The sequence below is a fragment of the Capra hircus genome, chromosome 17 (assembly GCF_001704415.2).
Source record: "Capra hircus breed San Clemente chromosome 17, ASM170441v1, whole genome shotgun sequence".
NCBI lineage: Eukaryota > Metazoa > Chordata > Mammalia > Artiodactyla > Bovidae > Capra > Capra hircus.
Window position 1 is genome coordinate 1,077,874 of NC_030824.1, and position 12,689 is coordinate 1,090,562.

A 12,689-nucleotide genomic window follows, 5' to 3' on the forward strand; every position below is an offset into this window, starting at 1 on the left:
TAGTGACCTGGATAACCAGAATGGTGTGGTCACTCACCTTGAGCCAGACACCCTGGAGTGTGAAGTCAAATGGGTCTTAGGAAGCATTACTACGAACAAAGCTGGTGGAGGTGATGGAATTCCAGTTAAGCTATTTCAAATCCTAAAAGATGATGTTGTTACCAAGTGCTGCACTCAATATGCCAGCAAATTTGGAAAACTCAGCAATGGCCATAGGACTGGAAAAGGTCAGTTTTTATTCTAATCCCAAATGCCAAAGGATGTTCAAACTACTGTACAATTGCACTAATTTCACACGCTAGCAAGGTAATGCTCAAAATCCTTCAAGCTAGGTTTCTACCATACTCTTCATTTCACTGAAGTAAACAATAGTTCACTTTAACAGTGAACCAAGAACTTCTAGGTGTACAAGCTGGATTTCGAAAGGCAGAGGAATCAGAGATCAAACTGCCAACATCTGATGGGTCATTGAAAAAGCAAGGGAATACCAGAAAAACACCTACTTCATTGCCTATGCTAAAGCTTTGACTGTGTGGATCACAACAAACTGTTGAAGATTCTTAAAGAGATGGGAATACCAGACCACCTTACCTTCCTCTTGAGAAACCTGTCTGTGGGTCAAGAAGCAACATTTAGAACCCTACATGGAACAACTGACTGCTTATCAAATGCAAATCAAAACCACAATGAGGTACCATCTCACGCGGGTCAGAATGGCTGCCATCAAAAAGTCTACAAACAATAAATGCTGGAGAGGGTGTGGAGAAAAAGGAATCTTCTTACACTGTTGGTGGGAATGCAAACTAGTACAGCCACTATGGAGAACAGTGTAGAGATTCCTTAAAAAACTGGAAACAGAACTGCCATACAACCCAGCAATCCCACTGCTGGGCATACACCCCAAGGAAACCAGAAATGAAAGAGACACGTGTACCCCAATGTTCATCGCAGTACTGTTTTATAATAGCCAGGACATGGAAGCAACCTAGATGTCCACAGGCAGACGAATGGATAAGAAAGCTATGGTACACATACACAATGGAACATTACTTAACTACAAAAGAGAATGCATTTGAGTCAGTTCTAATGAGGTGGATAAAATTGGAGCCTATTATACAGATGGAAGTAAGTCAGAAAGAAAAACACAAATATAGTATATTAACACATATATACGGAATTTAGAAAGATGGTAACGACAACCCTATATGCAAGACACCAAAAGAGACACAGATGTAAAGAACAGACATTTGGACTCTGTGGGAGAAGGCGAGGGTGGGATGATTTGACATAATAGCCCTGAAACACGTACATTATCATATGTGAAACAGATCACCAGGCCAAGTTCAATGTAGGAGGCAGGGCACTCAAAGCTGATGTGCTGGGACAACCCAGAGGGATGGGATGAGGAGCGAGGTGGGAGAGGGGTTCAGGACGGCGGACACATGTACACCCGTGGCTGATTCACGTCAATGGATGGCAAAACCACCACAACACTGTAAAGCAATTAGCCTCCAATTAAAATAAATAATTATTTTAATCTAAAAAAAAAATTGGGAAAGGAGTACAACAAGACTCTATCCTGTCACCCTGCTTATTTAATTTATATGCAGAGTACATCATGTGAAATAGATGCACTCTGATGAATCACAAGCTGAAATCAAGATGGCTGGGAGAAACATCAAGAACCTCAGATATGCAGATGGTCCCACCCTAATGGCAGAAATCAAAGAGGAACTAAAAAGTCTCTTGATGAAAGCGAAAAAGGAGAGTGAAAAAGCTGGCTTAAAATTCAACATTCAAAAAAAGAAAGATTATAGCACCCGGTCCCATCACTTCAAGGCAAACAGATGGAGGAAAAATGGAAACAGTGGCAGACTTCATTTTCTTGGGCTCCAAAATCACTGCGGATGGTGACTGCAGCCATGAAATTAAAAGACGCTTGCTCCTTGGGAAAAAAGCTATGACAAACCTAGACAGCATATTAAAAAGCAGAGACATCACTTTACCAAAAAGTGTCAAAGCTGTCTTCTCAAAGTTATGGTTTTTCCAGTAGTCATGTATGGATGTGAGAATCAGACCATAAAGAAGGCTGAGTGCCAAAGAATTGATGCTTTTGAACTGTGGTGCTGGAGAAGACTCTTGAGAGTCCCTTGAACAACAAGGAGATCAAACCAGTCAATCTTAAAGGAAATCAACCCTGAATGTTCACTGGAAGGAGTCATGCGGAAGCTGAAGCTCCAATACTTTGGCCACCTGAAGCAAAGAGCTAACTCATTAGAAAAGACCCTGATGCTGGGAAAGATTGAAGGTGGGTGGAGAAAGGGGCGACAGAGGATGAGATGCAAAGGATGGCATCACCGACACAACAGGCTTGAGTTTGAGCAAGCTCTGGGAGATAGTGAAGGACAGGGAAGCCTGGTATGCTGCAGTCCATGAGGTCAAAAGAGCTGAACATGATTTAGTGACAGAATAACAGCAACCTTCTCAACGGCTCTCAGCTCCCTGAAACATTTCCTACACTGGCCCCTCCCTCCTGCCCTGACCCCAGCGTCTTCCCCGGGTGGTCCACTCTGGGCACTGCAGCCACAGTGATCTTCACCAGCATCCACAGCAGCAGGCGGCAGCCTAGACAAACTGAAGCTGTGGGACTTTCACTTGACCATATTTCATGCCCCCCGCCAGTGTCAACTTTTCCCTAGGTCCTGCCCCAGACCAGGTCAATCTGTTAGTCTCAACAGGGACCTGAAAGAGCTCATTTGCTTCTCCTGGGCAAACACTTCTTCCCCCAGAGGGTCCTGGCTGTCCTGGTTTACTTGTGATTCCTTTATAGCATTCATTCAGCCAGACTAGTGTTAGGCTACCATTATATCATCCTCCCCTCCTGGTGGCTGGGGAGGAGCAGAGGGGGAATGCAACACACGCCACGAGGAAGGTTACACACGGGCTTCGTACAAAACAGAAACCGAGGATGAAACTCGGGGAAGTCTGGTGTTCTGAGCTAACACTACCTGGCTTTAGAGGGAAACACTCTTCCAAAGGTCATTCGCATCCACAAATGAAAGTACTTTCTGGCCAGGCATCTGAAAGAAGGAGAGAAAGGACACACACATTTAAGAACTCCACCTGGTTTGTATCATCAATTTTCTCGAAAGGAGATGGAAACTTAATGGTCTCAGGGGGTGGGATGCTAGCGTGAGTCAAAGGTGAATCATAGATAATCCTGCATCACACAGAAAAAAAGGGGAATTTGCTGTATGGTGCAGGGAGCTCAGCCTGGGGCTCTGTGACAACCTAGAGGGGTACAATGGGATAGGGTGGGAGGTGGTAGGGAAGTTCAAGAGGGAGGTGATATACGGACACCTGTGGCTGATTCATGTTGATATATGGCAGAAACCAACGCAATATTATAAAGCCAATTATTCTGCAATAAATATAAATTTTTTAAAAATAGCACAAGATGGGAAAGCTTTAAAAAGCTAAAATTGAGCAGATTATTTTTTAAAGATACTATTAATATACTCTGTCCATAAAGACTTCAGAATTGAGGAACAGGAAGTATACACTAGTGCTTTTGTTCACATTCTTCCTGCCTGAAACACCTGGAGGAGGCCTGGCAAATGCCCACTTACCCAACAAGGTTCATCTTCAATGCTCACTCCTATGTGAAGCTTTCCTGGGCTCTCCCCAACCAAACAGAGCAAGGAGCTAGCTACTCTCAGCCCTGCTCCAGCCCCTAGAGTAACGTTATGATGCAGAATCCCAGGACCCCAGGAAACCGCTCGCAGGGTGCCTGCCATCCCCTCTGCACTCTGAGCCTGAGAGCAGGGACCATGGCTCGCAGCATCCCCATAATACTACCTGGAGCACACAGGAAGGTGAGCTTGTCTTGGCCAGCTAACCTCCAGGTTCAGCCTAGAGCACTCTCCTTCCTCCTGCCCTTTACCTGCCTTAATCTTACTTATCCTTCAGGACTCAGCTAAAGTCCACCTCCTCCAGGAAGTCACCACTGGCAATGCTGGGCTGGTGCGGCTTTTCTCGCCCCATGGGCCTGGGGAGCACATCCGCCCTCCTCACAGCACTTTCCACACTTCACTGTTGTGGCTTGTCTGCCAAGCCTACTTGATTTTACACTTCCCTGAGCTCTTGCACTAGGAATGTCATATTCGCCTTATACGCTCAGCATCTAACACAACACCTGGCCAGGCAGGCACCTGATAACTTTTTGCTGAATAAACAAAAGGATACCGTTCAAAGACCTAATCAAGAGTAGCAGAAAATGATCATTTTCTTGGACCACGTTTAGACTTTTTCTGGAAGACTCTTTATAGCTTACATATTGTGGGGCACAAGTGGAGACCATGAATGAAAACACTCGATGATGGTTTCTACATTTGCAGATTCCTAAATATTCTGAACATTCTGTCATGGCGAACAAGCATTGCGGTCTCCAATTAACTGAGATAAGAGAATAAGAATCACCCCCTTGTTTTAACCAAAAAGGGGGAACAATGGCCCAGACCCTGAGGCAGGGAACCCCTGGCAAGCTCACCTGACACGCAGTTCTCTCAGCCGGTCCCTTCGGGTCTGGGCCTGGGAGGGATGGTATTTCACTGGCTGACTGGCCCTAGATCCCTCACTCCGGCTCCCAGAGAATGCAGAGGATTTCTTTGTGGACAGTATCTTTGGAGAATAAGGCTTCTTTACTGCACTGTCCCTAAAAGACCTCAAATTTGAGGAGAAAAGGGGAGAACCAAATTATCTCTGCATGTGATGCAAGTATCTTTCAACACACAAGTGAAATTAAAAAGATAAGCTCATCAAGACAGAAAGGTAATAACTCTACTTCAAGGACAATAAACTGCCCAATCTCTGACAAAAACACCCCCCCGCCCCAGGCTTCCCTGGTGCCTCAGTGGTAAAGAATCCACCTGCCAACGCAGGAGACATGGGTTCGATCCCTGGTCCGGGAAGATCTCACATGCTGCACAGCAACTAAGTCTGTTGTGCTCTAAAGCCCAGACACAGTTACTGAAGCCCAAGCGCCCTAGAGCCCGTCCTTCACGACAAGAGAAGCCACTGCGATGAGAAGGCTTCGCACCGCAATTACAGAATAGCCCTCGCTCACAGCAACCAGAGAAAAGCTCGTGTGCATCAACAAAGACCCAGTGCAGCCAAAAAATAAACAAAGATTATTAAAAGAAACCAAAAAAAAGAAATGCCCACCCCATCTGGAGGTGGGCACTGCTAGATCAGCTCTAAGCAGAAGCTACAGGGCTGCAGGGCACCTGGGAGACCTCAGTCCTAACACACACTTCTTTAAACGTGTCGTTTAAGGGGAATCATTTTCAAGTTAGAAACAGGTTTCTTCATGTAGAAACAACTAGGAATGATTTCAAGGTTAAGCGACTTTTACATCAATGTGAAACTACACACTTTGACGAAACACTAAATTTATGACTTTTAATCCCATTTTAGAAACATTAAGGGATCTTATTGGCATGAACTCATGATTTTAAAAAACACATCAGAGATCTGCCTGCAGGAAATACCTAGTGGCAACAACATCCCATCAGCAATGAGCAAACGCAGAGCTCAAATATTGTTTCTAAAATGCCACTGCCTACTCAGAGGAAGCGGCAGTGCTTGGAAATATGGCTGACTTTCAGGTCTGAGACAAGAAAAATACAGGACAGGCTGGACTATCTTACTGGATCAGAAAGTAAATAAATGTTCAAAGAATGACAGGAGAATGTCAAAAGGACACAGGAACCAGCTGAAAAGGGCTCCCACTGGTCAAATCTGGGACAATTTTGGCAGTAACAGACTAGAACCCACCGAATAAAACAAGAATCCACAAATCCATACTGAAATAAGTAAATGAGTCAATAAATAGATGAAGAAAAATGGGAAGCTCTACTCTGCAGTAGAATACAACTAATAAACTTTTAGGAACCATCACAGGAATAATTGACTCAGCTAAGAATCATCAATGGATGTAAAAACAAGTGGGTGCTAGTCTGATGAGAAACAGGCTATTAATGTCGTTTCAACATGTCTCCCCACAAAACACTTATTCACCTCTTTATAGTGGAGAAACCTGACAGATATCATCTATACCAAGTGATAAAAGTTACCATCAATGGTAACAGGACCAAATCTCCTGATATTGATGTACTGAGAACACAGCATCATTTCTGTGACATTCTTGCCAAAAATACATAACTTGAATTCATCATGAAGAAACACTGAACAAATTCAAATATATGCATAAAAGGTAAACTAAACTCTTCAAAAATGTTAGGTCATGGAAGATAAGGAACTACTGAGAAGTGTTTCCAAATTAAAGGGGACTAAAAAGACAAAGTGAGGGACTTCCCTGGTGGTCCAGCGGCTAAGATTCTGTGCTCCTAGACGCAGGGGGCCCAGGTTCAAACCCTGGTCAGGGAGTTAGATTCCACATGCTGCAACTAAGACCAGGCACAGCCAAATAAATGAAGAAATATTAAAAAGACAAAATGAAAAGGGAAGTTTTTCTTTTCAACACTTTGTTCTCTTTCTGCTATAAATATCATTTTGGGGACAACTGACTTCAGCTTACTCACAAATGGTCCAGAGGAGGGAGGAAACATATCGTTTGATTCTTATTCTTTGTGGCAAGTTCTATAAAGCCACCATAAGCACTGAGCCAGTGAATAAACCGAACCACTGGCCCTACAGGAGAACACATAGGTAGCTTCCTGCCAGTCTCTAAAAGCACTCTCATCGGGACTCCCCTGGCAGTCTAGCGGTCAAGGCTCCACGTTTCCACTGCAGGGAGCGTAGGTTTGATCCCTGGTAAGGGAACTAAGATCCTGCATGCCAAAAAAAATATCATCAACTAATCAATAGGGAGCCTTGTTTTATGTGTGCCTGTGTTTAAAGACGCCATACTTAATACATACAGGGAGTCTTTAACATTGAACTCACAGTCGACAGCCCTATAACTCATGCTTGGACAAAGCGCCTCTAACATATGGTTTTAAAAAACATTATTTCTGGCTGTGCTGGGTCTTCACTGCTGCGCACGGGCGCTCTCTAGTTGCAGCCCGCAGTGGCCCCTCTTCATTGCAGCACACAGGCTTCTCCTAGCAGGGGTTTCTCTTGATACGGAGCGCGGGCTCTGGAGCGTGGACTCAGTAGCTGGGGCGCGTGGGCTTAGTCACCCCGTGATGCGTGGACTCTTCCCAGACTAGGATCGAATCCGTGGTCCCCACACTGGCAGGCAGATTCTTAACCACCGGGCCACCAGGGAAGGCCTACATGTTCCTTTTTTTGCTTTTGGCCTCGTCTCAAGGCCACATCTCAAAGACCCCAATCCTGGGAAAGACTGAAGGCAGGAGGAGAAGGGGATGACAAGAGGATGAAACGGATGGATGGCGTCACCGATTCAATGGACATGAGTTTGAGCAAGCTCAAGGAGATGGTGAAAGACAGGGAAGCCGGGCGTGCCGCTGCCCAGAGGGTCATGAAGAGTCGGACACGACTGAGCAAATGAACAACAACAAACAAGGCATGCGGGATCTTAGCTTCCCGACCAGGGATTGAACCCGCATCCCCAGCACCGAGAGTGTGGAGTCTCAACCTCTGAACCACCAAAGAAGTCCCCTACATTTTCTTCATAAGGTACATCATAGTCCTCCTGCACCAAGGAACACTAGACAGAACTTCAGCACTGTGATTAGGGGCCACTTCAAACAGCAAAACCGTCAACAGAAAGCACAATCTGTGAAAAGATGGCAGTACACAGACTGGGAAAAGGGTCCTCACCTACAGCATGAGCTGAAACAGGAAGGCAGAGCATGGCCACGTTTGAGCTCAGCCAGAAGCATGTGTATCGGTGACTAAAATGCTCTGCCCCTCTGCACGTGTCTACAAACAACATGAAAACACTCAGAGGAGACAGACAGACGAGAGAGATGGGGGGAGGAGAGACAGAAGCAGACGAATGTGGTAGAAATGTTAACAGGAAAATTTGCGACAAGAAAGATCTATAGTTCTTTGTCCTAATCTTGCAATGTTTCTCTAAATTTGAAATTATTTCAAAATAAAACATTAACAAAAAATTTTAAAGCGAGGCTTTCATCCCACTCGTTTTACTACAAATATATAAAGAGCCTATGAAACAGCAAACTGACGGAAAAAGTGCTAGGTCAGTGCCCTTTTGAAGTCCTGTTACATCATCAAACAGGTCATCAGACTGGGAGGCCCACGCCTGAAGTCGTCCCTGACCACTGCTCTCTCCTTTCATCAGACTCTGGGCTCCCCCTCACCAGCTAGTGAGTCAAGCAGCAGATGAACTATTTGCAGCTCTGTAAGTTTAATGATCATAAAGATACCAACTCTGCTGTAAGTGAAGCAGCCCCAGGAATCTAAGCTATTCTAACACCAAAAGGAAGAGATCACAAACGGAAGCCACACGTTTGTCTCCGTACCTATATGCCTGTTTCCCATCACAAGGCCTCATGATGACAGGAACCACTTTTATCTGCTAATATATACTCAGCCCCTAACACACTGCCAGGCACTCACAGTAGGTAGACATATAAAGTGTGTTCACTTATGGAACAAAGGAAAGGCAGAAGGAAAGAAATATGAAACAGAAGGCACTTCAAAAACAATACCAGAAACCCAACAGCCATGAGGAACGGGGAGGAGCCTGGTTTAATTCAGAACACAGGGACACAATCGCTTTTTTTTTTAAATGTCAACGGGAGGATGATGATTAGCCAAGAAACACCAAAAAATAGAAGTGAGGAGAAAGAAAGAATCTGAAAATGTTCATCCAAAAGGGACAAGGAGAAAAAAACAAAAACTCTAATTCAAAAAGATACATGTAGCCCAATGTTCAAAGCAGCAATATTTACCATAGCCAGACATGAAAGAAGCCTAAATGGCCACCGACAGAGGAATAGATAGACAAAGACGCAGTACGTGTATACACAATGGAATATTAGTCATAAACAATGGAATAACGCCATCTGCAGCAACAGGATGAGCCTGGAGATTCTCACACTGAGGGAGTCGGACAAAGAAATGATCGTACTCTATCACTCACACGGGGAATCTAAAACGTGATATAAATGAACTTATTTACAAACCAGAAACGGATTCACACATACAGAAGACTTGGTGTCACCAAAAGCGAAATGGATAAATTGCGAGTTTGGGAGTAACAGATACACACTACTGTAAACTAAACAAGGACCAAGTGTATAGCGCAGGGAACTGTGTTCAATATCTCGTAACAACCTCCAATGGGAAAAAATCTGAAGAAGAACATACACATACGTGTAACCTAATCACTTTGCTGCACACCCGAAACACACTCAACATTGTACATCAACTAGACTTCGACTTTCCTAAAGTTAAGAAAAATTTAAAAACCAAAACAGTGCCCAGGGGAAGGCATGCCCTGACCAATTCACTGAACCATTTACTTGGCAGGTGCACCCTGCAGAGTTTGTTTATTCTCTCAGTATCAAGGACCTACTATCATACGCTCAGCAACACGGTACAGCCTGGGGCTTGTTGTTGTGGTGATTGTTCAGTCACTCGGTCGTGTCCGACACTCTTCAACCCCATGGACTGCAGCACGCCAGGCTTCCCTGTCCTTCAACATCTCCTGGAGCTGCCCAAACTCATGTGCTTTGAGTCAGTGATGCCATCCAACCATCTCATCCTCCGTGGCCCCCTTCTCCTCCTGCCTTCAGTCTTTCCCAGCATCAGGGTCTTTTCTAATGAGTCAGCTCTTCACATCAAGTAGCCAAAGTATTGGAGCTTCAGAATCAGTCCTTCTAATGAATATTCAGGATTGATTTCCTTTAGGAATGACTGGTTTGATCTCCTTGCAGTCCAAGGGACTCTCAAGAGTCTTCTCCAACATCACCAAAAGCAGCAATTCTTTGATGCTCAGACTTCTTTATGGGCCAACCCTCAAATCCATACATGACTACTGGGAAAACCAGAGCTTTGACTATACGGACCTTTGTCAGCAAAGTAATTTCTCAGTTTTTCAATATGCTACAAAGACAAATATGTATTCAGTGTGTTTCTCATGTCTTACAATGAGAAAACAAGAATATCGACAGCTTACAGCAAGCATAGGACACCGACACGCACCCAGTATTTATCCTCTACTTGGCTGCACACATGGCTGCCCAGAATAAGGACTACATTTCTGAGGCTCCCCTACTCCTACCTTCTAAAATTATGTTCTAAGAGGATGCATAGGGGCTCATTAGGTGGCAGGTCCCTACGATCTCCCTTAAGAGCTAGCCAATGCGCACTCTGTCTTCATATCTCCCTCCTACATGCTGCCTGGAATGGCTGCGCACTTGAACCGGGAGGATGAGGACCACCTCTCAGAGATGGCGGTGTGGACAGGGGCGAGGTCCTGGGTCCATAAGAACCTCACTGGACATAACCATCATAACCACCTGCCTCCAGACTTCCTGTGTGTGAAAGGAAAATCACTTCTATCTTATTTAGCATCCATTACTTTGGATTTCAGGCTTCCCAGGTGGCTCAGGGTCAAGAATCAAGCTGCCAATGCAGGAGACATAGGTTCAATCCCTGGGTCAGGAAGATCTCCTGGAGAAGGAAATGGCAACCTGATCCAGCATTCTTCCCTGGAGAATCCCATGGACAGAGAAACCTGGTGGGCAACAATCCATGGGGTCGCAAAGAGCTGGACACGACTCAGCAACTAAACAATAACAACAACTCGGGATTTCCTGAACCTGACCCAAACTCAGAGCTGGATACTGCAAACAGAGTATGAGGCACAGAGTGGTGAGAAATGAGGCTAGAAAACGGACGGTGGAGACGCCTCGAAGGCAAAGCAAAGGAGAATGGACTGGAGCCCAAAGGCAACAAGAATCACTGGAAAGTTCTAAGTAGAGAGGGCTGACACAGTCAGATCTGAATATTCTGCACTCATCCTGGAGGTGAGGTATCAACTATGTTCCCACACTGTGATTTCAAACTTCCTAAGAAAACTTCGGAATATAATATGGCTTCCTGCAGCAGATAGGCATATACTGCTGGTTTCCCTAGTTATTTCTCATTGTAAACAAATTAACGTACTTCGTGCACTGAAATGAACGGAAGTAATTGGCATGCTGACAGGTACATCAGTTTAGCAAGCACAAGCCCATCTCCAAAAGACTCAGGGATCATTCTCAAAATTGAGGGTGTGGGTGAATCAGAAGTTCTACAGCCTTGTGAGAATGTACACTCTGGGTTCTAAGAGGGTCAGGGAATCATAAGCCTTACAACTGGTTTAAGGTGACTATGGAATAGTAATGTACCAAGGAGAATAACAAAGGGAAATGCGAATCCTTTAGAAAGGAAGGCACCTTCATAAACCTGGAGACAGTCCTGTAGTGTACCGTGTCCAGCACACAAAGCTCGACTCCGCGTAAGGTAACAGAAAGGAGAGATCCACAAAGGCTTCAGATATTGAAGAGATGTATATCTGTGTATGCTATACGTGGATATTCACATACATACACACGCACTTTTTATTCACTCAGAGAAAGTTTACTGGACACTCATTGCTGGTGAGGCAGTAAGCATATAAAGATAAACGTTTCTCAAGAGTTTATGGTGTGTCAAGAAGACAATGAGAACACCAATCACTAAACGCCATGAAAATGGAAAACTGAGTGTTATGGGAACATCCCCACTGGGTGCCTAATCCACACTGGGGTGGGGACGGGGGACAAGGTGGTAAGAGGCTTCCTAGAGATGATACTGGGCCTGAGCCTGGAAGTATGAGTAGAAACTAGGCGGGAGCTGGGAACTAGAAAGAGCCGGTGTGAATACTAGGTACGAGCAGGGCAGAAGTTCAAGGAGGGTAAAGGAACTTCAAGGAGTCCTGCAGGACTCACACGGTGGATCTCAAGACTGCTTTACCGCAGAATACCTAGGGAATCCATCCTCCTATCGAAGCTTCCCATCCTAAAGCTGCAGAGTATTTGAGGAAGCAGAGCTTCAATTTAAGGCCATGGTTAATTTGTTTTAGAAGCTAAAGTAAGGCAGGCCTGACAAGCACTCTACGGATCACTGGTAAACACTGTCAGGGCATGGATTCAGCTTTTGAGGATGGATCCCTCAAAAGCTGTGGGATCAGCAGGGGTAGGACCTCAGCAGCTGTGCTGGGAGCTCCATGACCGTGCTCCAAGAAAAACTTGATTAGAGCAGGCGGAGAAATTTGACTTACACTGGACCAACCAGATTCATTCTCCTAGAACTGAATTTTGAGCTGAGACACAGTCTGTACAGGAGATGGGGGCTGAAGCACAAAGATGGCACTGCTCAGGAGGAAGGGACCAAACGCTGCTGAATAGGTCTCTCCAGCTATGCTGGCTTCCACCTTGCCCAAGACCTAGTAGATTCTATTTAAAAAAAAAAGAAAGAAAGAAAGAAACTTCTGTATGGGGATTTCCCTGGTGGTTCAGTAGCTAAGACTCCATGCTACCAATGCAGGGGGCCCGAGTTCAATCCCTGGTCAGGGACTTGGATCCTACATGCTGCAACTAAGACCCAGCATAGCCAAATAAATAAACAAAACCTTCTGTATGTTAGTTAGAATCCAAGGTTGCTTGCTCCTTGGAAGGAAAGCTATGATGAGCCCAGACAGTGTATTA

The 12,689-nt window shown here is 45.0% G+C and overlaps 1 protein-coding gene across 1 annotated transcript in view; it reads right to left on the bottom strand.

Moving 5' to 3' along the window:
* The window catches only part of SFI1 (SFI1 centrin binding protein), a 79,496-nt gene that overhangs the window by 65,440 nt on the left and 1,367 nt on the right, over positions 1-12,689 (bottom strand). Inside the window, 2 exon segments of the mRNA XM_018060927.1 lie at positions 3,009-3,080; positions 4,550-4,723. Coding sequence (XP_017916416.1) covers positions 3,009-3,080; positions 4,550-4,723 — 246 coding nt within the window.